Source organism: Dipodomys merriami, unplaced genomic scaffold (genome assembly GCF_024711535.1).
Source record: "Dipodomys merriami isolate MVZ:Mamm:240054 unplaced genomic scaffold, mDipMer1.0.p SCAF_27, whole genome shotgun sequence".
Classification (NCBI taxonomy): Eukaryota; Metazoa; Chordata; class Mammalia; order Rodentia; family Heteromyidae; genus Dipodomys; species Dipodomys merriami.
Window position 1 is genome coordinate 2,562,285 of NW_027204159.1, and position 25,654 is coordinate 2,587,938.

General features: G+C 36.3%; 1 protein-coding gene across 1 annotated transcript in view; it reads left to right on the top strand.

Annotated features, from left to right (window-relative positions):
• The window catches only part of Man2a1 (mannosidase alpha class 2A member 1), a 161,209-nt gene that overhangs the window by 14,587 nt on the left and 120,968 nt on the right, over nt 1-25,654 (top strand). Inside the window, exons 2-4 of the mRNA XM_070036027.1 lie at nt 8,826-9,080; nt 12,047-12,191; nt 23,057-23,228. Coding sequence (XP_069892128.1) covers nt 8,826-9,080; nt 12,047-12,191; nt 23,057-23,228 — 572 coding nt within the window. The remainder of the gene's footprint in view (nt 1-8,825; nt 9,081-12,046; nt 12,192-23,056; nt 23,229-25,654) is intronic.

Here is a 25,654-nt window from a genome sequence, read left to right on the forward strand (position 1 = left end):
TATTATGTCTTCAGGGATGAAGTGCTGAACTTCAGGGGTTACTTGTCATTGTCATAGTCATTGTATCAAACCTGAAAGCCTTTCTGGTAAGTGCTAGAGATCTGCTTAAATAGCAGGATTTTTACATCCAAGTTGATAGCAGCTATCGTCAGTAATGATACCTGGCTGGAAGTATGGACTTGCGTTTACCAAATCACAGTTCCTAGATTTAGCTTGAATGAAGTGGTTCTTAACTGGGGGTTGTGTGACTATTGCCTAGTGAGCCATTGAAAATAATAAAAAGCAAATTTATGCTTGCTCTGTAAGTAACTCCATTTCTTCTAGTTGCTGATTCTCAGATTTATATATTCATCCTTGACTTCTGTCCTGAGTTCCAGGCTTGGGTGTCCACTGATGCGTATCTGGCAGCTGTTGAGTATAACACTTTCCTCTCTATCTGCACCTCCCCTAATATCCTGTTTCTCTAAATTGGCACCCTTCATCTTCCCACTAGTCTCAGCAAAAAAGTAAGAGGCTTTTTTTCTTCCTATCCTGTCCCTCTCATTGCTACTCCATCCAGCCTTTCCTATTCTTCCTTCGCTACCTTGATCCAGGCTACTATGGGTTTTCCCTGGCAATTTGTAGTCACCTTGTACTCTGCTTGTCCAACCAGAGTGGCTCTAAATCACTTTTTATTCATTGACTACAAAACTGTGTTCAAGATGCAGATAGTGCTTTTCTTTCCCTGGATATTATTTTTAATTATAAAGAATGACTCTGCCTTTTTACTTCCTTTATTCAGGGTCAGGTGTAGAGGCTTCTTCTCCCCAGGTTGCTCTCTCTATGGAACAGGTCATGTAGGTTCATGGTCTCACTCTTCAGCCTGGTTGTGTGGCTCACAGCAGTCTTTAGCTCTTCTGATGAGGATCTGTGAGACTTTCTCCAGCAGACTGCAAGTATAAAGATATCCTCCATGCTTTATTTGTATTAAGCCAACTTTTCACCAGGTGTATTGTGTCCCATTGCATTTGTAAACAACACAAACAATGGCTGAAAGCAAGAACAATATTGTCTTGTAGTTGCGAGGTCAGAGGTCCGGAACAGGCAGAGCAGCATTGCTTCATGGAAGGTCTAAGTGAGAACCAGTGTCTTGCATCTTCTAGCTTCTAAAGATTAAGTTAGAGTTTTTGTTTCAAGACCCCTCCCAGTAATAGCATTACTCTGCCTTCTTCTGTCTTTACATTTCTTCTGATGCCACTCTTCTGCCTTTCTCCTTTCCCTTAGTAGAATTTTTGTGATTATCTTGGTCAGCTTGTTCTGATATAAAGTAATCTTACCATCTCACATGAGTAAAGTTCCTCTTGCAATGTAAGATAATGTGTAGACTTCAGGGATAGTTCATGGGCATCTTGGGGTAAGCATTGTTCTGCTTATGTTTTGTATGTGTATGTGGGGATTATTAATTATTTGCGTATACTTGATGAGGAAACATCTGTACTGAGGCTCAGAGAAGTTTGGAATTTGCGTAAGGTTACAGGGCTTGGCATTGAATCTGCTTTTAACTACTGTGTGTGTACCATTTCTTCATGTGTAGCCTTGAAAGTGCTTGTTAGAAAGCTTCACTTCCATTGCAGCAGCAGTTGTGATCATGTCATCAAGTAAAGCAGGTCCCCATTTGAAGTTTCTTACAACTATTTTAAGTAATGGATTTTAGTTTATCTGTATTTTGCCTGTAAAGAAAATGAGGTCCCAAAAGTTGAGTTATTTCCTCAAGGTCACAGAGCTAGGATTAGAACATAAAAATCTGAATCAGAACCAGCCATTTAGTTAAAAGGCCTTTACCTTTATCTGGTAAAGGAAGTCATGAAGAAAAAGATAATCATTATTTGTTTTACATTGTAGGAACACAATAATAGAATCAGTACAGAAAGATGGAATAATGAAGGGATGGGTTCAGTCTAAAAGAAATAGATTTGAAAGGGGGAAAATGCAGGGTGAGAGAGCAGGAATTTCAGATATATACATGGGTAAAGATTTGTTTCTTTTGTAATGCTCTCAGTAGTGTTATATTATGAACATGTAATCTCACTACTTTTATGGTTCTCTTAACTGGAAACTATGTGATTGACTGCAGATCGTATATCATTACCTTGGTAAGAAACATATAGGCATCATCTTGAGGTTCTTTTTCCAAACCTTCTACATTTCCCACATCAGGTGAAAATCATAACTCACTGAGCTATGGGTAGTGCAAGTTAAATACCTGAACTTGAATTATACAGAATCCACAGTCTTTACACAAGGAATGGAACCACAGACTTCATTCTTCTCATGAGTCATGCTTGTCACCATGGTCAAGCATAGGCCAAGGCTATTTCTAAACAGTTCATAATACCACCCTATTAATTAGGATTTTCCATTCTTTTCTTACCTACTTCATTTTCAGTGAGGATTAAATCATCCGAGAAAAATTAATTTCTCACTGAGTTAAATCTAGCAAGAAAATAATTCTCTCTTACAAAATTGTGAGAGTTTTGTTACTATTTGAATTGTTTTTGGTGGGAGGTGATAGCGCAAAACAGTTTAACACTGCCTCATCCAGAACATGTGCCATACTGTTTTTCTGTTCCCTTCTGTTTTTTTTTTTTTCTTCTAACAGATATCGGAGATCCTCTTTTGCTGGAGGCATTGTGCTAGGCATCAGGGAAGTAGGAGAAGCAAAGCAAATATGTCACTCCCTCTTGACATGTGGATGCATTAATAGGGGAAAAGGGGAAGCAGTGCATGAAGAAAATAAATTTTTGCTATGGAGGAAAAAGTAGTTGGGCTACAGAATCACACAAGGAAGAGTATTTTAGATAGAACCGCTGGGAAGGCTATGCAGAGGTGATATTAAAGTTGAGAGCTGAAGCATTGTATAGAGAGAATATATTCAAAGATACTGAAATGGGGCGGGGGTAGAGCTGGCTCAAAACTGGGTTGCAATCAGGAAGAAGCTAAATGGGAATGGGAAGGAAAAAGGAGAAAAAGGATGGAGCAATGCATGTCCTCCCTCATTAACTGTTATAGCAGAGTAGTACCCCATTCAGGTGTTTTTTTTTTTTTCTTCTATATTCTTTTTTTTTATTGTGAATATACTGGTCAGAGGGGTTACAATTACATGAGCAAGGTAATGAGTACATTTCTTATCAAGCATTGTTGCCTCCTCCTTTGTTTCCTCTTCCCATCTTCTCTGCCAATCCCCCCTCAGTCCCCCCCCCCCCACCAAAGTTGTAAAGTTCGTTTTTCGACATAACGACTTGTACATCTCATTGTGGCAATGGGGCCACCAGCATCCCTATTTAAACAATTTGTTCTTTCCCTTCCCCTCCCCAAATTATACCAACATCAAATACACTGAAAACAGGGGTTATACCGTGGGGGAGGGACATACAAAGCAAGAAAAAAAATCATCATATGTTAGAAACAATAGCAAGAAAGAAAAACCATTTTATTCCAAATGCAACAAGAAAATCAGAAGTGGATGCTAAAAAAGGTCTGGAATAGAGGAAGGCATATAAGCCAGCTAAGAGGCTGATGCACCAGACTAGAAGAGAGTCTTGGTGACTTGGAGCAAGGTATTAGAAGTCAGGAGGGAGAGGAATCAACTGTGTATTTTGGAGGAAGTATGGAAAGAGCTTAAAGATAGCTTGAACATTGTGAGGAAGGAGGAATAGTCATTTATGACCCCAAGAGTTTGAGAGTGTTCAACTAGGTAGAGATTTAAAGCCATTTACTGGCGACTTCAGAATTATAAGTAGCTTTGGGGGAAAGGATAGTTTTGGCATTTAGATTTGAAACCTAGTTAGAGATATTAGATAGGCATTTGAATATATGGATTTGTTTTTCAGAGACTAGATTTCAGCAGGAGATATAAATGTGGGAGACATCAGTGTAACCAGGAATTTGAATTATAGAATGGACGATATCATGTTAGACCCTGTGGAGAGGTAACAGGGCTGAGGGGATAGCTAACTTGAGGCTCTGTAACCTTTTGGGGTTGGGTAGAGGAGTCATCAAAAGAGACTGATAAACAGGACACGTTCAGTTGGGAATCAGTGAAGGTAGTGCTTCTAGTGAAGGAGTGCCCTACTCTGCCACCCATCCTCCATGTGACAGGGGTAGGCCCAGAACTTAGCATCCAGCTTGGAATGTGGAGGCTGTGGGAGTTTCACAAGGACAGTTTTTATGGAGTGTGGGCAGGACCTGACTGGAAAGGGCAGGTGAGTGAGTGGACATTTATAAGGGAGGAGAGGTGATGAATAGAGACTCTGGATAATCCCCACGTATCCACCAAGGATGTGGGGCCCTTGGGAAAATCTGGGAGTTTTAATCAGGGTTCTGATAGAACTGAATGACAAAGGGTAAGAGGATAAGAAGGAATAGGAAGAATGGGAATAGAATTACTGGAGAGTTGGCTTACTTGGTTTATAAGAGGCCAAAAGGCTCCACAAAAATGCAAACTACAACTTGGAGAACTAGAGAAACAGGTCCTATTGCTCAGTCTAGGTCTGCAGGCTCTGAACCAAGATGAGGCTCAAATTCTCAGAGCCAGGGTTCTGTTGGTGTGAATCTTAGAACCCAAAGGCTGGAGCACCTGGAGTTCTTGTATCCAGACATAGGTACTAGTTTGGAAGAGAGTAGGAATTATTTTATTCCTTCCAGGTCCCTGAATGACCTGGAGGGCAGGTCTCCTCAATTCAGTCCACTGACTCACCTATCCCCCTTAGAAATCCTCACATACTGGGGCACCTAGTCTATTCTAGTCAATGCCAGACCCACCTGCCTGGGCTTCCCTCTCAATAGAAGAGGTGAGGCGCTTCAATGTCTATGGAAGCATCCAGAGCTATTAATGTTTAGTGGCTGCCTAGATCCCTGAATGTACTTAAGTTGACTCCCAAATCAAAGCAGAGGAACAGAACTGACTTTAAACAATTCAGATAGGATGTATAAGGAGTGATACTGTCCAAAAGGAAATGTACTCTTTGCCTGACTTACTTAACGGTAACTCCTCTGTTTTTAGCATTTTCAAATAAAAATAATTATGTGTATTTACTCCTGTAACACCGAAATGTTTATATAGTGACTATTTTTCCCCTATGAGAAGAGCAACTTCAGATAGTTACGTAGGATATGCTATACTACTAAGTTTACTACTGAGTCCTACTGAGTATTGCTACTGTAATAGGGAAATTTCATGGAGCAGTGTGGAGATAGTGTAACCACAAGATCAAAGCCTTGAGCAGTCCAGAGAGATTTGCTTGGATGTCAGCAGAGGCTTGGCCTTTGAGCTGGTGAGAGAGGAAAACACGTTTGTTTTTTTTTTTTTTTTTTCACTTGTAATGAGAAAGAAGAACTTGTAGATTTTGCTGTGATCGAGTAACCACTGTGACGCTGGACCTAGGTTCCCCTGGGGGAAATCATTATATAATATATGTAGATTTGGTTGTAGATAGTCATTGATTTTGTTCACAGGACAGAGTGGGTACTCATCATATTCTACCTTGTAGTAGACTCTAAATTTGCTCTCTTCAATGTCTTTGATATTTGTGATTTTCTTTTCTTCTTTGCTCAGTTTTTCTCTTTCAGCAACAGGAGAGAAAAATCAAATATGACCTTCCCCACTCCTCACAGAGCAGCACACGGCTTTCCAATAGAACTGATTAGCAAATCAAAGGATAAAGTGGTTTCCTCACAAGTGATTTTCTTGCCCTACAGAAAATTGGCTTTTTCAATATTACTATCAGTATTCGTTGACTTGTCAGCATAATTGAAACATTATCTGTGATTTCTGTTTCTTTTATGCAAACGGAGAGAGCATCCTCTTAAGGTCATGCCACTCTTCCCTGTCACTTGTACGGAGTTTGCTTAAGAGGTGTAAATCAAGAATTTTGGCTTTTTTGGAAGGAGACTTTTTCCCACCGCATAATATAGTGTGAAAGTGATTTTCATCAGGCTATTATGCTGACAGGTCCCTGGGCCACTCTTTTCTTAATGCACCTAGAATTCTAGGTACTAATCACTAATTGTATCTTTAGTGCTACAATGAGATTGAAAGCCCTCTTTCATGTCTGCAGGCTTCCTTTTCAAGAAATATCTCCAGAAATGTTTATTTTTGAGTAAGTCATAGGTTATAGACCCAACACCGTAGGAAAAATATTCCTTGGAGGGACCAACTTCAAAGGTAGTGTTACCATAGGTATATACCTGCATCTAAAATTATATTTTTCTTTTTTTAATTATAAAACATTTAGAGAAATGTATGCAGATTGTGTGTCAGTGCATTAGACTGAGGTAAAGTTTTATTTTGTAATGATGGGTAGGTTTACTAAAGCCAAAGCAGATCAACAAGTTCTAATTCTGCTTTGAATAAGAACTTGATTGTCTTTTACTAGGGCATTAGAAATTTCAACAATGAAGTGGATTTTTGTTTTCAGTATTGGAAACACTTAGTAGAATCTATCAGAAGTGATTCATTCTGGGCTCTGATGGCTCAGGCCTGTAATCCTAGCTACTCTGGAGGCTGAGGTCTGAGGATTACAGTTCAAAGCCAGCCTGGCAGGAAAGTCTGTGAAAGTATTATCTCTAACCACCAGAAAACTAGAAGTGGTGTTGGTTTTCTGTTATTTCAGACAAATTTTGAGAACATGTCTTAAGTTTAGAAAGGCTATATATATATATAGATTAGTGATTTGCCTACCTGGCTCTCAAATATTTTCTTCTTTGGATTATGATAGAGGGCCATCTTTAGTCTTTCCATGGAAAATCAACATTGATGAGTGCTTCACTGATGTGAATAGATATGATATGACTTAATTGTTTTACTTATTTGGAATCTATGTCATTCAGCTACAGTGAGATAAAGAAGCCCTCTTTAATGTCTCCAGAAATAGTCCTGGGCTGTGTGAATTTCTCAGGTTTCCTTTGCTGTGCTGTCTCCAGATGTAAATCAAAGCATATTCTCTTCCTTTCTTACCTGTGGAGCTTGTCTTATAGAAAGAGGTCTTATGCTGAAACCTTTCTTTTCCTTTCTTAATGTGTGCCAGTGAACAGGCTTCAGCGTTCTACTGTATGACATACCACTTCACCCTAGATGCACAGCTGCCTACACAGACTACTATTTGAAAGTGTAGGAGCTATTTCTGTCACTACCCAAGTAGAGAAGCCTGTGAAAATATCTTTCAGGTCTGTGAGGGCATGTTGCAGTCTTGTGCTCTTTGCTTATAGCGGCAAGGATTTTGATACTTAGCTCAGCCTCCTCCTCCCCACCCTTAAGATATTTGTTGCTACTTTTGGCTAGGTTTTTTTTTTTCCCCCTTATTCCAAAATTTCTTTAGTCTGTTCAGACTTCTGTCCATTCTGGCATCATTCACTTGAATGACTATCATTGTCTTGTTAGTTCTTAGTCTATTGACTTATCCCCTTCTTACTGAACTGACCACATAACTTGTGAATATAATTCTTGCATCTCCCATTCCCTTCTCACTAGAAAAACAGAAAATATTTGTAACAGGCTAAAAAAGAATATAAGTATCCAAAACTAATTTTAAAAAAATATTTTTCTTATCTATGTTTTTCAAAAGTGTTTCCTATCCCATACTTTTTTTTTTTTTTTTGATTGGTTGTGGGGCTTGAACTCAGGGCTGGTGTACTGTCCCTGAGCTCTTCAGCTCAAGACTAGCGCTCTACCACTTGAGCCACAGTGCCAATTCTGGTTTTCTTGTGGCTTATTGGAGATAAGAGTCTCATGGACTTTCCTGCCTGGGCTGGTTTTGAACCATGATCATCAGATTTCAGCCTCCTGGGTAGCTAGGATTACAGGCGTGAGCCACCGGCACCCGACTCCATACATTGTTTTCATAGTGCTTTTTAAAATGTTTCTCCCCAAATAACTTTCGTTGTATTTCTATTTTTAAATGAAATTATATTTCTTTTTAGTGACTAAAACTCTTTTGTATACTTGGAACATATATATGTTTATATATGTGTATGTATATATATATACACATGTATATATATGTATATATAAAATCTTTTGTATATATATATATATGTTCATATATATATATTCAGAGAGAGAGAGAGAGAGTATGTTGGGCAAATCCAAGGTTGTCCTTGCTCTCATAAGTGAGGTGTTAGTCTGCATAGCAATGAGGCTTAGCTCATATGTATGGCAGACCTCTTAATGTGAGAATCAACTATGGAACTCTGAAAGTCCTAAAGTCTAATAAAAAGTGTGAATGACTTATGGAATGGCTGCTTGGGAGATGTGTATGTTTATGATTAATTAAGAGTTGATGAATTGTTTTTTCTCTAGATGATATTTCTTATTTAGGTTTCTCCATTACTGTTAACAGGTTGAGATGGAATGATCTTGTCAGGTCCATATTTTTGTCCCTTGTGAATTAAGTTAAATCAACTAGACTTGAATTAAAAATTCCATACCTAAAATGTAACAGGCTATTTGTTATACTTAATGATTCCAGGGACCCAGTGGTGTTTTAGAACTTAATTGGGCTGAAAAGTGAGTAGGAAATACGCACCCAAGTATTTTGGGTGTTCTCTTTCACATTTTGAAATATCATCAAACAAAAATTGGAGCTATGGAGAAGATTTTGTGCTATAAATTGGTATTTCGATCTTGCCAGCTGTTCATGCTTTCTGTGATCCACTTATAAAAGTGGAAAGGGAAGGGTGAATGGCTGCCCTCTCACGCAGCCACATAATTAAGGGGAAAAAAAACAAAACAGTATGTCTTAGCAAAGCTATAGTCGTGTTTCATAGCTGCCTTTTTCTTTTTATTACAGGGCCAGCTTTCGATGTTGCAAGAAAAAATAGACCACTTGGAACGTTTGCTAGCTGAGAATAATGAGATCATTTCAAATATTAGAGATTCAGTCATCAATTTGAGTGAATCTGTGGAGGATGGTCCCAAAAGTTCACAAGGCAATTTCAGCCATGGTGCTGGTTCACGTCTCACCTCATCACAGTTATTCTTTAAGGTCGACCCTAATGATTGTCTCTTTGCTTCGCAAAAAGGAAGTCATCACCCTGATGTACAGGTACTGTGGACATTAATAATCACGGGGTGTTTTTATTATTTTATTTTCAGATTTGATCAGGTTTCTGTTGGTGATAAGTTGTTTAAATTCTAGCTTCCACTTGCTCTTTCTGTGAAGTAATTTAGTCACATCATTATTTTTCATTTTTGTTGATGTGATAAAATTCCATACTTTGGTGTTCCAGTTTTCTTGTGAATGCAATCGTTTTTTTGTGCCATTTTATTCTTAATTTCTATAATGGTTGACAATCTTTGCAAGTTTAAGTTTGCCAGAGATTTTCTTACCAATTCTTCTCTTTCTCTCTCCCTTCTTTCCTTCCTCCCCCCCCCCCATTTCTTCTTTTTGTCCTTTCTTTCTATAGAAGAAAAGCCCTGCTTTCACTGTATTTTACCTTACAATGTAGAGTTAGGTATTTTTGCAGGATACATTGTATGGGGAGAGAACTATTCTGGAGAAGTGATGTCCAGTATGGAAGCCACCATCTGCACGTGGCTGCCAGGCACCTGCAATACATGTGGCAAATTTGATTTGAGATGTACTCTAAAGTATAACACAAAAAACAGACTGATTTAGGCTTAGTATGAAAGTATCTCAGCTCACTTGTGCCTTGATTGCATATTGAGTTAATAATAGGATAGGTTAAATAAAATACAACATTAAAATCAATCTCATCTGTTTCATCTTACTAGAAAATTAACATATTTGGCTTGTATAACATTTTACCTGGACCTTCTAGAAGGTCATGAAGTTGGAAGCCAGGGCCAGAAAAGACTTGGTCTTTCTTAAACTCATATCCACCCCTGCTCTGCAAATAAGCAGGGGACTATGTTTAACCCTGTGCCTTGGACCAGAAACTGGACCTCTCTTACAGTGTGAATATTTTAAAATTGAACAGAATTAGTTGACCTTAAGCTTGGCTTCAGAGAAGGCACTTTTAACTCCTGGGGATCTAGAACCTGGTTTTTAGGCCAGGACTCCCAAGTCAAGCCAGAACCTAGGACCAGGTTTTGCACCTACAACATCATCAACTGATGGGTGGCTGGATTCAGAGGATATCAGAGGCCTGAGCTCTGCAGGGATTATGGTTTCTGTGAAGCTTGGCCTCATTTGTGTTTTTACTAACTATATTAAGTACCTACCCTTGTCAACCATCCTAAGTGAATAGCCAACCTTTAGGTATTTGTTTGAATGTGGGTTGGATAGACAGGATTTACAAAGTCACCATGCCTGCAGTGGAGCCAGGCATGAGGGCGCTGGGATAGCCACAGAGCCCAAGTAAGAATCTGGAGGAATATAGAGTCTGCATGCTAATGCCTCCTCCTGCCCAGATAGTTCTTAAAGGCATCGTTCCTTAGCCAGTGATATGTTATTGTCTAGTGATAAGTTGTGATCTCTTATGTATGTATTTTTTTCTGTAATTGTTATAGCCTAATTAATTTGGATAATGGAAATATTATAAACAGTAGTTTTTCTTTTTCATATTTGGCATCAGAGAATATGAAGAATAAGTTTTATGTTTTGGGGGGGTAATTTCTTTGTGTGCAAGTAGATTATTATTTACAAGGAATACTGCATTGGAAAGCTGGAAAACATTTTTTTTTTTTGAAACAAGATCTTTCTATCTTGCCTTGAGTGGTTTCCAGCTCCTATATGCTGGAACCAAAGGTACTCACAACTACACTCAGTTTTGGGAGACATTTGGATACTTAAAAGTTAAATCTCATTTCCTTTTCAGAGAAGTCTCTCTTTCAGCCAGACCCAAAGAAACACAGGTCCTGTAGTTTCCCTTATTTGCAATAACTAGTATATGTCTAGGATAATCTTACCAGACAAGCAGAAAAAGTCAAAAGGTATGTACATATGACCAGATATGATGATGTTAAGCGAAATGAACCCCAAGATAGGGACACAAGTGGTTTTATTCTTTGTCGCTGTTGTTTTTAATGACTGTGTGATTTTTTTTGGTTTCTTTTGTATGTGCGTTTCCCATGGTATAACCCCTGTTTTCACTGTATTTGATTCTGGTTCCCTGCATCTTGTATACATTTTTCTAATTTGGTGAGGGGAAGGGAAATAACAAAATGCTGAAACAAGATACAGGTTGACCCATTGTAATAATGAGATGTACAAGACACTATGTTGAAAATGAAGTTTACAACTTCCTGGGCCAGGTGAGGGGGAGGAGTTGGGCAGGTGGGAGAGAAGGGATGGTAGGGGAAAAACAAAGGAGGGGGTAACAATGTTCACTAGGAAGTGTACTCATTACCTTACTCATGTAACTGTAACCCCTCTGTACAGTAAAATAAATAAAAAATATATTAATAAAAAAGTTAAATCTCAGGTTCAAAAATTTCTTTCCTTTTCAAATGATTATAGCTGGTTGACCTTGTTATAATTGTTCTTATAAAATAAAAAAGGAGTAAATAGGATGAAAAAGGGTCTATATATATGAGGTAGAACAGTAACTACAGATTCATTTTCATTCAGGTATTAGTTTTGAATGTATAAATTAGATTGATTGTAAAATGGAGACAACTCACATATAATAAAAACACAGTTTTTCATTATCTTGCCCATGTAATTGTAACCTCTCTGTACAGTATTTTCACAATAAAAAATAAAAACAATAAAAACACATATTGGAAAATTATAATATACTTGATGATAATCAAATTTCATGAAAATCTTTTCTATTCCTACAGAATTCTATGAAGTGTATTGGACATAAAGCAGGGAAAGAAGGAATTAAGCAACATCGTATTTAAGAACTAAATGGGGAGGATGTTTTAGAAACCTATTTTGCTAGCACAACCAGCATTTCAAGCATTTGATGATGAACTATTTTGAGCCTTAATATTTTTAATTGATTTTTATATGAAAAAGTTTTATATATATATATATATATATATATATACACACACACACACACACATTTAAATTCAAATTTTTTTCTTTCATATTTTTAGATGATGGATGTTTACAGCCTAATTCCCTTTGATAATCCAGATGGGGGCGTGTGGAAGCAAGGATTTGACATTAAGTATGAAGCTGATGAATGGGACACTGAGCCCCTTCAAGTCTTTGTGGTGCCTCATTCTCATAATGACCCAGGTAAATTCTGTACTTCATGAAAGTTTGAGGTCATCAGCTTACTGGGGTTTGAACTCAGGGCTTGGTGTTTTCTAGGCAAGTGCCATACCAATGACCCACTCCCTCAGCCATAGACGTCATCAGCTTCTGTAGGGCCAGAGTCCTGTAATTGGCATCGGAGACAGCCTACCTCACTTGCCATGAGACATTATTTTCTAACTTCTATTACTGATTTGTTCTTTTTATATAATTCTATTTTGGTGTTCTCATTTTACCAATTTGTGTGCCATGTGAAGGTAGTCTTTATGCAGTATGAAGCAGTGACAAGCATTTAATATTTCTGATAGTTCCTGGACATTTGAATCTTTCCAAGGAGAAACATCTAGGAGGTGGTGGAAGAAACTTGGTGTTTGTTGATGCTGATCAGGCAAGCACCAATATGAATATGGATCCTACTTGTCTGCCAGTGTGAGGTGAATTTAGACTCGTTACTATGTCTCTATGAGACCAAGTTTTGTCTTTGATAGAATCAGGGTAACAGTATCTTCATCACAGGGCTAATTGGGAAGGAACTATGCCTGGCATAAGAGTAGATGCTACTGTTAACATAAGTATTATTTCCTTTGGTGGCTTTATTTAGTAATGCCAGAAAAATCTTTTCTTTCATGGTAAGGAGAAATGGCTATCATGAAAATGAGCATGTAATTAGGTGTGTTCCTGTTTAGTAACAGTGTACCACTCAATGTGAAGGCCTGTGAGTTTAAGTTTGGGGGAGGAGGTGGGGAGGTAGTTCCCAAGACTTTTCTTGAATGACTTTATCATGCTTCTATTGGCTACTTTGTCAATGTCTCAAATTTATCATTGCTTTCAGAGAACTACGATTTATGGTACTGTGGAGATTTATCTTCTATTTACATTTTCCCCACTAGTTTATTAGATTATTTCTATTTCTATTATTATATAACTCGCATCTTTAACTCTTAATACTTGAGTTTCAGTTAACTTCATGATTTTTTTTTTAATTGGAAGTACTGGAGCTTGGACTCAGGCTCATACTTGCTATGCAAGTATGCTTTAGTTTATTTTTCAGAAAGGATCTTCTATTTTTGCCTAGACTGGAATGAGACTTGAGTCCTACCTATCCCTGGTGAAGAACTGGGATTACTGGTACAAGCTTAGCTGGCTAGGATAGAGATGTTGTTTCACTAACCTTTTTCCTGGGCTACCCTCAAACCATAGTCCTTCCAATTTCTTCCTCTCAGGCAGCTGGGATTACAAACTTGAATCATTCATTGTACTTGGCACACTTCCTTTCTTTCTGATGTCTACCTATTTTGTCTACCTATTTCTATTTCTTAAAACAAAAACAAGTTCCACTTTATTTTCAAAGTACATTGTACTTACAATACATAATATTAAACTATTAAGCTCTTTGAGGGCAGGGATTGATTGCTGTTACTTTTTAGATTTCTGGTCGTTTACATTATGGTTCCTTTTACAGTTAGTATGTTGTTTGTGTCAAGGCATCCTTAATAACTCTTTCTGACTGCAATAAATGAATCTGTCTGTTGGTATCTTAGCAACCACAGTTGCATCTTTTTGTCTTAGTAAAAGATGTTAATGACCCTAACCCTGAGGCCCTTTTCCACTTGAGTTAAAAATAATGGCCAGAATCAGACGTTTTTAAAACTAAAGCAGTTTTTGTTATGAAGCAAAATGCTAGAGAAAACAACTTGCTTATATTTCTAGTTAGTCCTCACTGTTTCTTAGTGAAAGTAGAATATTGATAAATTACTCTGTGAAAAAAATGAATCATTTGGATCATGAAAAATTGTCCTGTTAATAGAAGAAAAAAGAGAAAAGTATGTACACTTATATTACAAGTTAAAATGTGACTATAATGGGAAATCTTCATCGAATACTCCCAAATGAATCTGCAATTAGGCAATTTACTTTCTAGATGAGGTCTGCAGAGATGTTTGGTTTTTCTGCATATACAATTTGTAACACTCTTTAGCTCAGTAGTAGTTTGTTTCATCAGTGGATTTATGTCTGTTGAGGAGAGAAGTATTTGAAATAAAATTCTAAGATTTCTGTGTTTAGTCATCTCACAAAGAATTTTTTACTGTGCTTTTCTGTAAGCATTTTTTCTTTTGGTGTTGATGGTCATGTTCTGCAGAAAAGGCAAATTTCAGAATAGGTTTGTCTCTTAATAAAAGACCTAATTCCATTTTCCAGTCTATGACGACTTGTCACAATTGTCATACAATATTTCAATGGTTTTAATGAGTTAAAACAAAAATTGTACAGAAATTGTTAGGTAAATGTTGATAACTTTTATTGCTATGCTTTTGGAAAGTTTTGATTCAGAGACCATAAAATTAAATGTTAGTTAATTGATACATGTTCCTGTTGTATTTAATAAGCTGATTAAAATACAATTATAGGACCTTTGTATCTATGATCTTAATTCTTTGCTTCCCACTAGCTAAACTGCTGAAATATTTAGTTAATTTTCCTTCAAAGAAATCACAGTGTGTCAAGGAAAGATAAGGTATACTGAGTAGAAAGTTGAACACCATATTGTTAGTTAAGCAATTTGTAAAATGAACATTAGAAAATAATCCCCCATGTATGACTCTAAAAGAGTAGGAAGAGTTATTCCCCTACATCAGACTGGAAAATAATTTTCTTTTGTACATTTGTAGTTTTGTTTTTGAAGGTTTTATTTATTTTTTGACTCAATGAATAATTGAGATTTTTCAGCATCTTACAAGATGAGAAAATAGCTCTGTGCATCTATGATTAAAAGCTAATTTGCAATGAATTTATGAATCCTTATTCTAAAAGACTTCACAAAAAAAGAGTGGGAACATGAGGAAATCACAGTGTGATAATATTTTTAAACATATCTGTTCAAATATTGTTGGATTCAGTCAGAATTTGAAAGTAGTTATGGTTAGCTGTGGTTGGTGAATGTCTGTAGAGATGAAAGCCAGAGAAACAAGTCTATATGAAAGTCACTGGGACAGTTTTGTGTGAATACTCACAGTGCGGTGAGTGCTCTATGCAGATAAAGCAGGTTTTTTGGCTTTGATAACCATTTTGGGAAATGGTGGGTAGAAGAAAGGGCTTTTCCAATCCCACACCAAGGGAGTAGCCCGTGATGACTTAAAGCAAATTTGTTTTTACTGGCTCATATTAAATTGTACATAGTAATTTAGTTTCACCATGACATTTCCCTACATGAATGTACTTTGATCATGTTTACCCCATCTATTATGCTGCCTAATCCTCCCTTCTCTCCCTTGCTTTCCCTTTTACCTTGAACAGTAAAACTCTGGAGCTAAGGATACAGTAATTTGTGGAAAGCGAGTCAATGATGAATTCTCAGAGGCTGATGAACTGAATTTCACATTTATTTGATTCTAAAAATCCATGTTCTTTCATGTACCACAGAGAATCTCTAGATACTTTATTCATTTCCAATGATTCTATTTCCTCTTGCTTTATAGTCATGAGACAACTCAGTTTATTTATCTGGACTTCAGATAAAGTTCATAGGATATTCAAACTTAGTAAATAAATATACAGAATACATGGTTAAACTTGAAATTCTAGTCAAGAATAAATAGGTTTTGTAGTCTGTGAATAAGTCGTTTTAGGTATCACATGGGACATGTTGGTTGTTACTTTGAAATTCACATTTAACTCAGCATCCTTTATATACCATTCTTATAATATTGCCCTTGGAAAGAAACACTTCTAAAACCACAGGAAAATATTTCAAGTATTGTTATTTATCATTTACTTTAGCATTATCAATCTCATATTACTCATGCTTTCAACCCCATAATTTCAAGGAACTACATAATATTTGGGGAAGACTTGTCCCTCATTCAATATTAGATGCTCATAGATAGGAAAGGAAATAACACAGATTTCAAAATTATTTTGGAAGCTGATCTCAAATTTGCATTTGTCAGATGTCAAAGTATATGGGTCTTTTTAAAGGACACTTTTCTAAGCAGTGTATTATGGAGTCACAGTTAGACACACAGCTGCAGAGTGAACCAAACCCTGCTGTCCAAATAGGTTCTTGTCTTGTGTGATCACCTTTCCACTAAGGGCCTTTTATGAGAAGTTAAGCAACTTAATGGAAGTGAAGCTGATATGCTTATAAAAGTATTAGATGACAGTGAGTCAGTTGGAAAGAAAGGTTAGCTTATGTTGGAAACATGAGTTCAGGAGCATTTTGTGGAACTAGCAGGTTTATACTATTCCCAAAATTTGCAGGTATTTGAAAGTATCAGCCTCATGTATGACTGTCCTTATCTTCTCTTAGAAACCTTGATAAGCTCTAAGTTGTCTTCATTTTTCCTGGTTGATTTCTTCTGTTTCCACTTCAGGTCATAACCAGTTTTCCACAGTATTGCGGCAAACTCATTTTTTGGTACTCTGTTGCTTTTTACCTTTGTAGCCTACTGTTTATGTTCTTAAGTACAGATTCTTTAGTAATCAGATTAAAAAACCAGAACTTACTTCCTCCTAGGTTTTCTGTAGGAAACAAGAATGCTTAGAAGATTTTTTTTTTTTTTGGGTTCCGGTCATGGGGCCTGAACTCTGGGCCTGGGCGCTGTCCCTCAGCTCAAGGCTAGCGCTTTATCACTTGAGCCACAGCGCCACTTCCGGCTTTTTGCTGTTTGCTTATGTGGTGCCTTATGCATGCAAGGCAAGCGCTCTACCACTGAGCCACCTTCCCAGCCCCCGCTTAGAAGATTTTTTAATATCTGTCCCTGACTTCTATTTTTTACTATTATTTCTTCCATATGTTCACTATGTATGTTCACAGCAGTGCACCTATACCACATCAGGTTGCTACATCCTGGAATTTACACAAACTTTCATGGCTTTGAGTCTTCCTTTTGCTCTTCTCTCCATCCAGTTGATGACTGGCCCAAGACTCTTTCATTATTCTGGATAAAGAATCACTGATTCTTTATTCCCGCAACATTTTGGATATACATATTTTTCACTGTAGTCTCTGTTTTCATCTTGCTTTGCTTTATTACTTTGCCCTTATTAAATGCTAAAACTGTGTTTCTAAATGAGTAAACGAGAATGTTAAGACTTTCACAGCATACTGGGTGGAGAAAAATAAGCTTAACTTGTAATATAAATGTTGCGATGAAAATTAATCATCAATGTATTTGAGTAATAGTAATATCAATACCAACAGTAACACACACACACACACAAATACAAACACACACACACATACCTTAATTATAGGTTGCCCTTTAATTGTAAGATTGGATGTTGAAGTCAAATATGAAAGAGTTAAACAAGATGTAAGCACATGTTCATCATTTGTTGATAGAGAATAACTTAATTAGTAAAATAAAGATTGTAAACCTCATTTTCATTTTAAAACTCAGTTAATATCACATTGAAATATAAATAATTCAAAGCTTAAATTGCATATTTTAAATGTTTATTACTGACATTTTACTTATCTGAAAGTAAATATTTTTTACTCAGAATTTTTTATGCTTTTCAGCGAGTTCATGCAAATTAAACTTTTGAGTTAAAAAAATACTATTGCAGCAGCTTTGGCCCTAACAATGTTACAGTGCTCTTTTGGAGAGAGTTCATTCTTTGAGTTGAGGGTTTTAAATCATTTTGGGACTGATGGAGCATTTTAAAATATAAATATTGCAGCAATGTAAAGATACTATATAAAGCCAGATACTGGTGTCCTAACTACTTAGGAAGCTGAGACCTTGAAGGATCATGGTTCAATTCACAATCCCCAGTCAGAAAAGTCTGCAAAACCTTGTCTCTCATTACTAGCGAAAAGTGGGACTAGAGGTGTGGCCCCAGTAGTAGAGAGGCAACAGCGAGCAAGCAAACTGAGCAAGTGTGAGGCTTCTGAGTTCAAACCCCAATACTGAAGACACCAGGCAAAGACCATTAGGTTAGCCTTAAAATATAGACAGTGAATAATTTTAAGCATCTTTTAATCCACAGGCTTTGTTTTTCAGTCCTTCTGTCCACAGATTTCATTCATCTATCAAGGACATACTGAAATCTTGGTCATGTAGGTTTGCAAAGTTGCCAGATTCCTGAGAATTGGCTGATTTTAAGTTTGGGATGTAGCATATGCCCAGGCCTACTTCTAAAATTTGCAGGATCTGATGCAAAAGGACACAGAGCCCACATACCTTGTGTCTAAATGTTTAAAAGTTATAAATACTAGATATACAATACACAATGCTAGATATATAATAAGAGAAGAAAACTGAAAAAGATTTTTTTCTCCTTTCTGGAGAAATAGGAATAGCTCTGTTGTCTAGAAGACCAAGAGTGGGTTGGAAATCTTAGGCTCTAGTGTCTTATGCAATGTGGTATAGTATAAGGGAAGGAAGAGTCAATCCCCTTTTCCTCCAAGGCCTTGCCTTGTCCTACACCAGGGGGCTCTTTGTTGCGGACACCATAGTGTTCTGCCTGCATCTCCATGATGTAGCCTTTTGGACACTCTTCAGGTGAGGGGGAGTACCACATACTGGGTTGAATGTCTCCTTAAAAGGTAGGTACTGGTAAACTGGAGACCAGCTCAGGGTTGTGTAGACACCGATTTCGAGATTCAAAAGAGGCAAGGAAGACTTCGGGTAGAAAAGTTGTGACCCTGGGGATTTGTCCTGTAGAAAGGTATATGGTCCTAGGAATAGTGGAAGGAGAATGCTCCTTTGGAGTAGAGCATCCAAGGTCAAGTGCCACTTGAGTAGATGCTCAGGATGACACTATATTTGTCTGTGATCTACATAAAAGGACTGTCTCTTTTAGAGGGTAAGATCTCCTCAGACTTCAAAGTTATTATCAGTAGTACAAAAAATAAATTTAACAATTTAATCATGATTTGTCAATGAGTAATTACTAGATAATTAATTCTTCATGAACATTGCAAATAAGTATTAGTTTCCAAGTTCATTAGTTGTTTTTTACTTTAGAAATTAGTTGAAGAAAATAATAAAATTGTTTTGAATTTGTATTTATATCTTTGTTGTGGAACTTCTGATTATCCACACACTGTCTTAAGATATTTCCCTATTTATTTAAGATAGCTACTTCGTCTTTTATAGATGACAGTGTTGTGACAGTTCATTGAAAGGTATTCTTAATGCTGTTCCAGCTCTGGTTCAATTTCCTAGTGTATTCGGGGGGAGTAGGGGAGGGAAGCTGTGAATTGACCACTTAAGTAAATCAGCTTGTAACTCAGTGTTCTCAGATTATTAAATCTAGAGGTAGGAATATACTTTTATGTTGCAAAATTCATTCCATACAACTTTTCATAAAATACTATCTTTCTGATTGGTCTCATGTTAATTTACAATTGTAGTTTTTAGAGTAATTTAGAGAAAGAAAGAACCAATTCCATGTAAAAGGGAATACTTGATTACTCTATTGTATAAGAGCAATAAAAGCTAATTTACTGTTATATTACTCAATATTGAAAGCTGCAAGAGGCTATCTTTCAGTTCATTCTTCATTAATTGTGCTATATTGTAGTGGTATTAGTATGTATTATGGATGAGTTTTATGGAAGGCTTTTAAGTTGACATCTCTGAGCTTGTATATTTGGCTCACATAAATATCTTTGACATATTTTCTGCATGATTGTTGAAGGGTAAATTAAGTGTTGAAGGCAAAATGGATTAATCAGTCACTGTGATTCCTGTATGAAAACTCTCATGATAAACTCTTTGAAATGAACTTAGTTCATAACAAATGATGGCTGTTGAAAATCGTTATTTTAAAAAAAAAAACCCTCTAACTTATTAATCTTCATATAGACTAGTCCTTCTAAAGTTGCCTTTCATGCTAGGTCAGTTGAGTTTTTCTGTTGATTGTTGAGCCATTGAGCTGTTCATAGTTCTTTTGTTCATAGTCAAGTTATTAGTAGTTTGGACCTTTGTTTGAATTTAGTTAAAAGGTGTATATGATACCTTGAAGATGATAATTCTAATGGACCTTTTTAGGTATCTCTATGATCTGCATTGAACATACATAACTAGAGCATGGTGCATACATGCATTTGCTTATGTACATTTGAATTCTGTTTAATATAATATGTATAAGTAAGATATTAAATATTCTTGTGGCAGTTTATGATTTGTTTCCATCTTGACATTTTTGTGGTGGTAATATCACTAGCTTGTTCTAAGTCTGCATTAATATGTTAGAGCAGCTGTAACGAAGTGGCATAGACAGAGTGGTGGTTTAAACAACAAAATTTTCTTCTCTCACAGTTCTAGAGCCCAGAAATCCAGGACCAAGTGGTCAGCAGGAATGGTTTCAGTTGAGGACATCTCTTCTTGGCTTATGTGTGGCCATCTTTTCCTTTGTATTGGCATGGGCTTGTGTGTGTGTGTGTGTGTGTGTGTGTGTGTGTGTGTGTGTGTGTGTGTGTGTGTGTGTGTGTGTGTCCTCATCTCTTCTTATAAGAGTGTGTGTGTGTGTGTCCTCATCTCTTCTTATAAGAGAGTGTGTGTGTGTGTGTGTGTGTGTGTGTGTCCTCATCTCTTCTTATAAGAGTGTGTGTGTGTGTGTGTCCTCATCTCTTCTTATAAGAGCTCCATAACTTCATTTTACCTTAATTACTTCTTTAGATACTTTATCTCCAAGTAGAATTACATGCTAAGATGCTTTAAACACTTTGTCTCCAAGTAGAATCCCATGCTAAGGTGTAGGAGTCAAGACTTAACATATCTTATAATTGAGTGCCTATAATAAGGGAAAGCATTGAATTCTATGCAAACTGATATTTTGAGCAATCAATATGTTTAAGATGTGGAGCAACTTGTTTAAATATTTTAGTTATGAACTTTTAGAAATTAAATGTTAGAAATATCTTTAATTTTTTGTACAGTTCTCTACAGTGTTTAATACAATTTTTTAGTTATACAAATGGGAATAGGTCAATTGAAGAATGATGTTAGCAGATAGTATTTACAGGTACTGAATTATCTCTGGGCTCAGTTCTGAGCACTTGATGCTAATCTTAAGGGTACTGGCACGAACACCAAGGAGTTAGGGTGTTCCTGTTTAAAGGTCGGTGATTTGCTTTGCCTATTTCTGTGACTCCAATGGTGGAGCCTGATTCAGTGCTCTGGGCAGAGTTCCAGGTGAGTGCTTTGTGAAGCAAGATGGGATTATTTGCAAAACAGTTTCATCAGGTATATTTGGGTGTTTCTACAGGTCCAAACTTTTTGATTATGCAGGTCCGTGAGACTTTTCTTTGATAATAGATTTAAAATTATTTCCTATTGAGAAAGTCCTGTAAAGAATATTTTTCATTATATTCTTATTTGGGTCATAGTGTCATACTTGATATAGTGTAAATAATGTTCAGAAATAATGCCAAATGAATAAGTTCAAGCAAGGGGAATAAATATGGTTACAGCTGCAGTGCCCTTTCCAAATGTACCTATGTGTACTATCCAGACAGTTGTACTGTCCTTCTGCATTAGCAGGTTATTTCTTATTTCTTTATTTTTCAGTACAAATATGGTATACACTGAAAGTTAACCATAATCAGTTACTTGGGCTTCTTATGTATCAGTATGAATTTTGGAAGCAATTGAGCCAGTAGCTAAGCCTGGAAGTATAGAAACTGGCCTTGGAAAAATTCATAGATGACAATTCATAGGCTCCAGTCATCTACTATCAGTAGGTGAAGTTGATGGCCCTTATGTTTTTGCTGTTGCCCGTTTAGTAGTCTGATGGCACTGAGTTTGGGTCTGTGAGTCTTGTTAAAAATCTTTCCTGTAGTTGAATTCTTAATGTCTTTAGGAAACATATCCAGGATATTTAAGAAGTAGGAAAATATACGAGACCCAAATAGTCAATGCCTACAGTTCTCTTTTAAAAAAAAAATCATACACAAGTGTGTAAATACTTGTTGCTTGGTTAAGAGGTTGACAAGAGATGTACTTATTATCTGATTTCTGTAACTATAACCCCTCTGTACATCACCTTAATAATAAAATAAAAATTAAAATAAATGAGTAATAAACAGCCTTTGAGAGCAAGAACTTATTTTTTTGGCAAAATTTTATTTCTCAGTATTCTTATCAGTGCTACAGCTATGTTATGGCTGCTCAGCTGCTTTGGATTAATTTATACTTGTGATTTTTTTCCTTGTCAATTTATTGGGTGAAGGAAAGTTTTACATGTAATATGAGAGAATATAGTTTTTATCTCATGAGACTAGTACTGATTTGTTTGCACAAAGGCTGAAAATGTCCTTAAACTGGAGATAAATAATTGAATTTTTTTTAGATCTAAACAACTACTTTTTGTCCTTTGTTTATCTTTTCTATTGTTACCATTTCTATCTGAGTTTTTGTGAAGGTTTCAGGGTTTTTTCCTCATTTCAGTGTTGTTTTTTTCTCTCATAGCAACAAAAATAGGATTTCTTTAATTGAAAGTATGAAATGTACGCATTATCCTGCCCATGTAATTGTAACCCCTCTGTACAGTGTGTTCACAAAAAAATAAAAAAAAATAAAAACAATAAAAGCATATATATATATATATATATACACAGAAATTTTTTTTTTTTTTTTTTTTTTTTTTTTTTTTTTTTTTTTTGTCGGTCGTGGGGCTTGAACTCTGGGCCTGGGCGCTGTCCCTCAGCTCTTCAGCTCAAGGCAAGCGCTCTACCACTTGAGCTACAGCGCCACTTCCTACACAGAAAAATTTTAAATACATCTTTATATTAATGAAGGATCTATGTGTGTTCAAAGGTAATAGAATAGAATGTGATTGAGTTGAAATTGGCTGTATGAATCAGACCTTTGTGGTGTATTTGTGTCTTGATTTAGGTTGGTTGAAGACTTTCAATGACTACTTTAGAGACAAGACTCAGTATATTTTTAATAACATGGTCCTAAAGCTGAAAGAAGAATCAAGCAGGAAATTTATGTGGTCTGAAATCTCTTATCTTTCAAAATGGTGGGATATTATAGATACTCCGAAGAAGGAAGCTGTTAAAAGGTTTGTTTTAAAACTTTTTTTGAAATTTGGTAATATTAAGGTTGATTTTAGAGTGCATTAATTTTATAAAGTTATATCTGAAATTTATTTTTTTAGCATCCTGTTTTCATTGATATTTGGTTCATCTCTGCAATAAATCAATCACAAACTTTCCCATTGAAGTCTTCTATATCAACTTTTATCATAAAATGGAATTATGAGGTCAAAAGGGGGCTTAGTATTTTAAAGGTTTTTTCTTTTTTCTTTTTTAAAAGCCTATGTTAAAAGTGCTCTCCTGGAGAGGTTGTTTTGTATGTTTTGCAGACTTCCATGTAGAAATGTACCAGTTTCTCTGACAGTAGTTAACAGTACAATGTTTGAAAACCTTGGCCAATTTTATGGCTAAAGTATTTTCATTTGCTTTGTGATTGCTTACAGTGTTACATATTTTCTCATATGTATCAAGTTTTTGTGATTGCTTGATTGTACTTTTCTTTTTCATTTATAGAGTTGTATTTTTCCTGAAGTTGTAATTATTATAATTATTTTTCATATGCAGTCCTAAAATTTTCATGTGCTCAAAATGATTAATTTTTTTGGTCATATTGCTTTTGCTGTCAGTTAGAAAGGTCTTTCTTAATCTGCCTCTTGTCCTTTTTAACCTCTAGTTTTATTTTTTAATCATTCAGTTTTTTTCTAGCCTTGAAATTTTTATAATTTTCTTTGTGACAATACTGGGTCTTAAACTCAGGGCCTGGGAACTGTCCCTTAGCTTTTTTGCTCAAGGCTAGCATCCTGCCACTTGAGCCACAGCTCCACTTTAAGCTTTTTGGTGTTTACTTGGAAATAAGAGTTCATAGAGTTTCCTGCTCCAGCTGGCTTTGAACTGTGATCCTCAGACTTAAGCCTCATAAGAAGCTATGATTGTAGGCATGAGCCACTGGTGCCTGGCTCCCAAAATTAATTTTAAAAATATGGAATGATATGAGATTCTTTGATGACAAAATATCCCTGATTTTAGAAATTATGAGTTATGCTATCATGAATTATTTATATAGCATCACTTTTTTTTTGGGGGGGGGTCAGGTTGTGGGGCCTGAACTCTGGGCCTGGGCACCGTCCCTCAGCGCTTCAGCTCAAGGCTAGCACTCTACCACTTGAGCCACAGCGCCACTTCCGGCTTTTTTTTTTTCTTTTTGCTTATGTGGTGCTGAGGAATCGAACCCAGGGCCTCATGCATGCAAGGAAAGCACTCTACCACTGAGCCACCTTCCCAGCCCCATAGCATCACTTTTATAGCACTTAATGTATTAGTCACTATTTCAAATACTGTGCAAATGTAGTGGATAGTCCTGTCAACAATTTTGTGAAGTGGGCCCAACCAGTCTTCTTTACAAGTCAGGACACTGTGTCATGAGGCCATTCTGTAGTGCTGGTTTGCATTAAACCCAGGCTGTCCAGTTCAAGAGCCTGTGTTCTTTTCCCATAGTGCTACCTAAAATTTAAATCACCTGCCCTTTTCTACCAAGTTGAAGGATCATCTTTCTTGTATTTAAATATGTATTAATTTTTGAGCGTCATGACCTGTTTCATGGATTCTTTCTTCTGTTTGACTGTAATTGTTGCTTTATGACAGGTTTCATTAACTGACAATATAAATTTCTTATTTTTATCAGAAAATTCTTTTAATCAGTGACCATTTAGTTTTCATGAAGAGTTTTAGAACTGATTTGTTAAGTTCTTCCCTGGCCATCAAAATAAGTCGCTGGACAGTAATAGTTTTGGGAGAAATAGGGTATATATATTCAGTTGATGTAGCAGACTTCTACTGCTTGCTCTGTTAGCTAGGAAGGAGCTACAAGGGTAGGTTGTTTCTCTGGGGATGTGGAATGAGCTAGTTAACTAAGGCCAGTGAACCAGACACTATTCTGCTGAAGACACATGTTATCATGGGAGCCAAGGCTGTGAGGATATCGCAGTTATTCAAAGTAAGCTAGGATTCAAATTGTACTAATAGAGTGCCCTGGCTTTTATAGTTCAGCTATTATGGCAAATTGAGATAAACATACATAGGGACATCCACACACACAGCCTGATACAATATTTTTGAATCCTTAGTTCATATTATTAACTTGAAACGTTTCAAAAATTAAGATCTGCCTTAGGAAACCACATGGAAGAAACTTTTTTTTCCTCTTAGTTTCACGAAAGATTTTTTTTTTAGTATAAAAAGGTTAAAGTGGAGAGAAAAATAGAAACATTTCTTGTCCCTAATGGAGGAAGTGGGAGTTAAAAATTTCCTGGTTTTTTTCATTGGTAACGTTGTCTAAACATTCAGATTTAAAAAGATTTTTTTTTTTGTCTAGAACTTACACTATTCCTTGAGTACAAATAACACTTCATATTTCCTTTTTGTAGGTATTTGCTGAAATGTATAGATTTTAGGG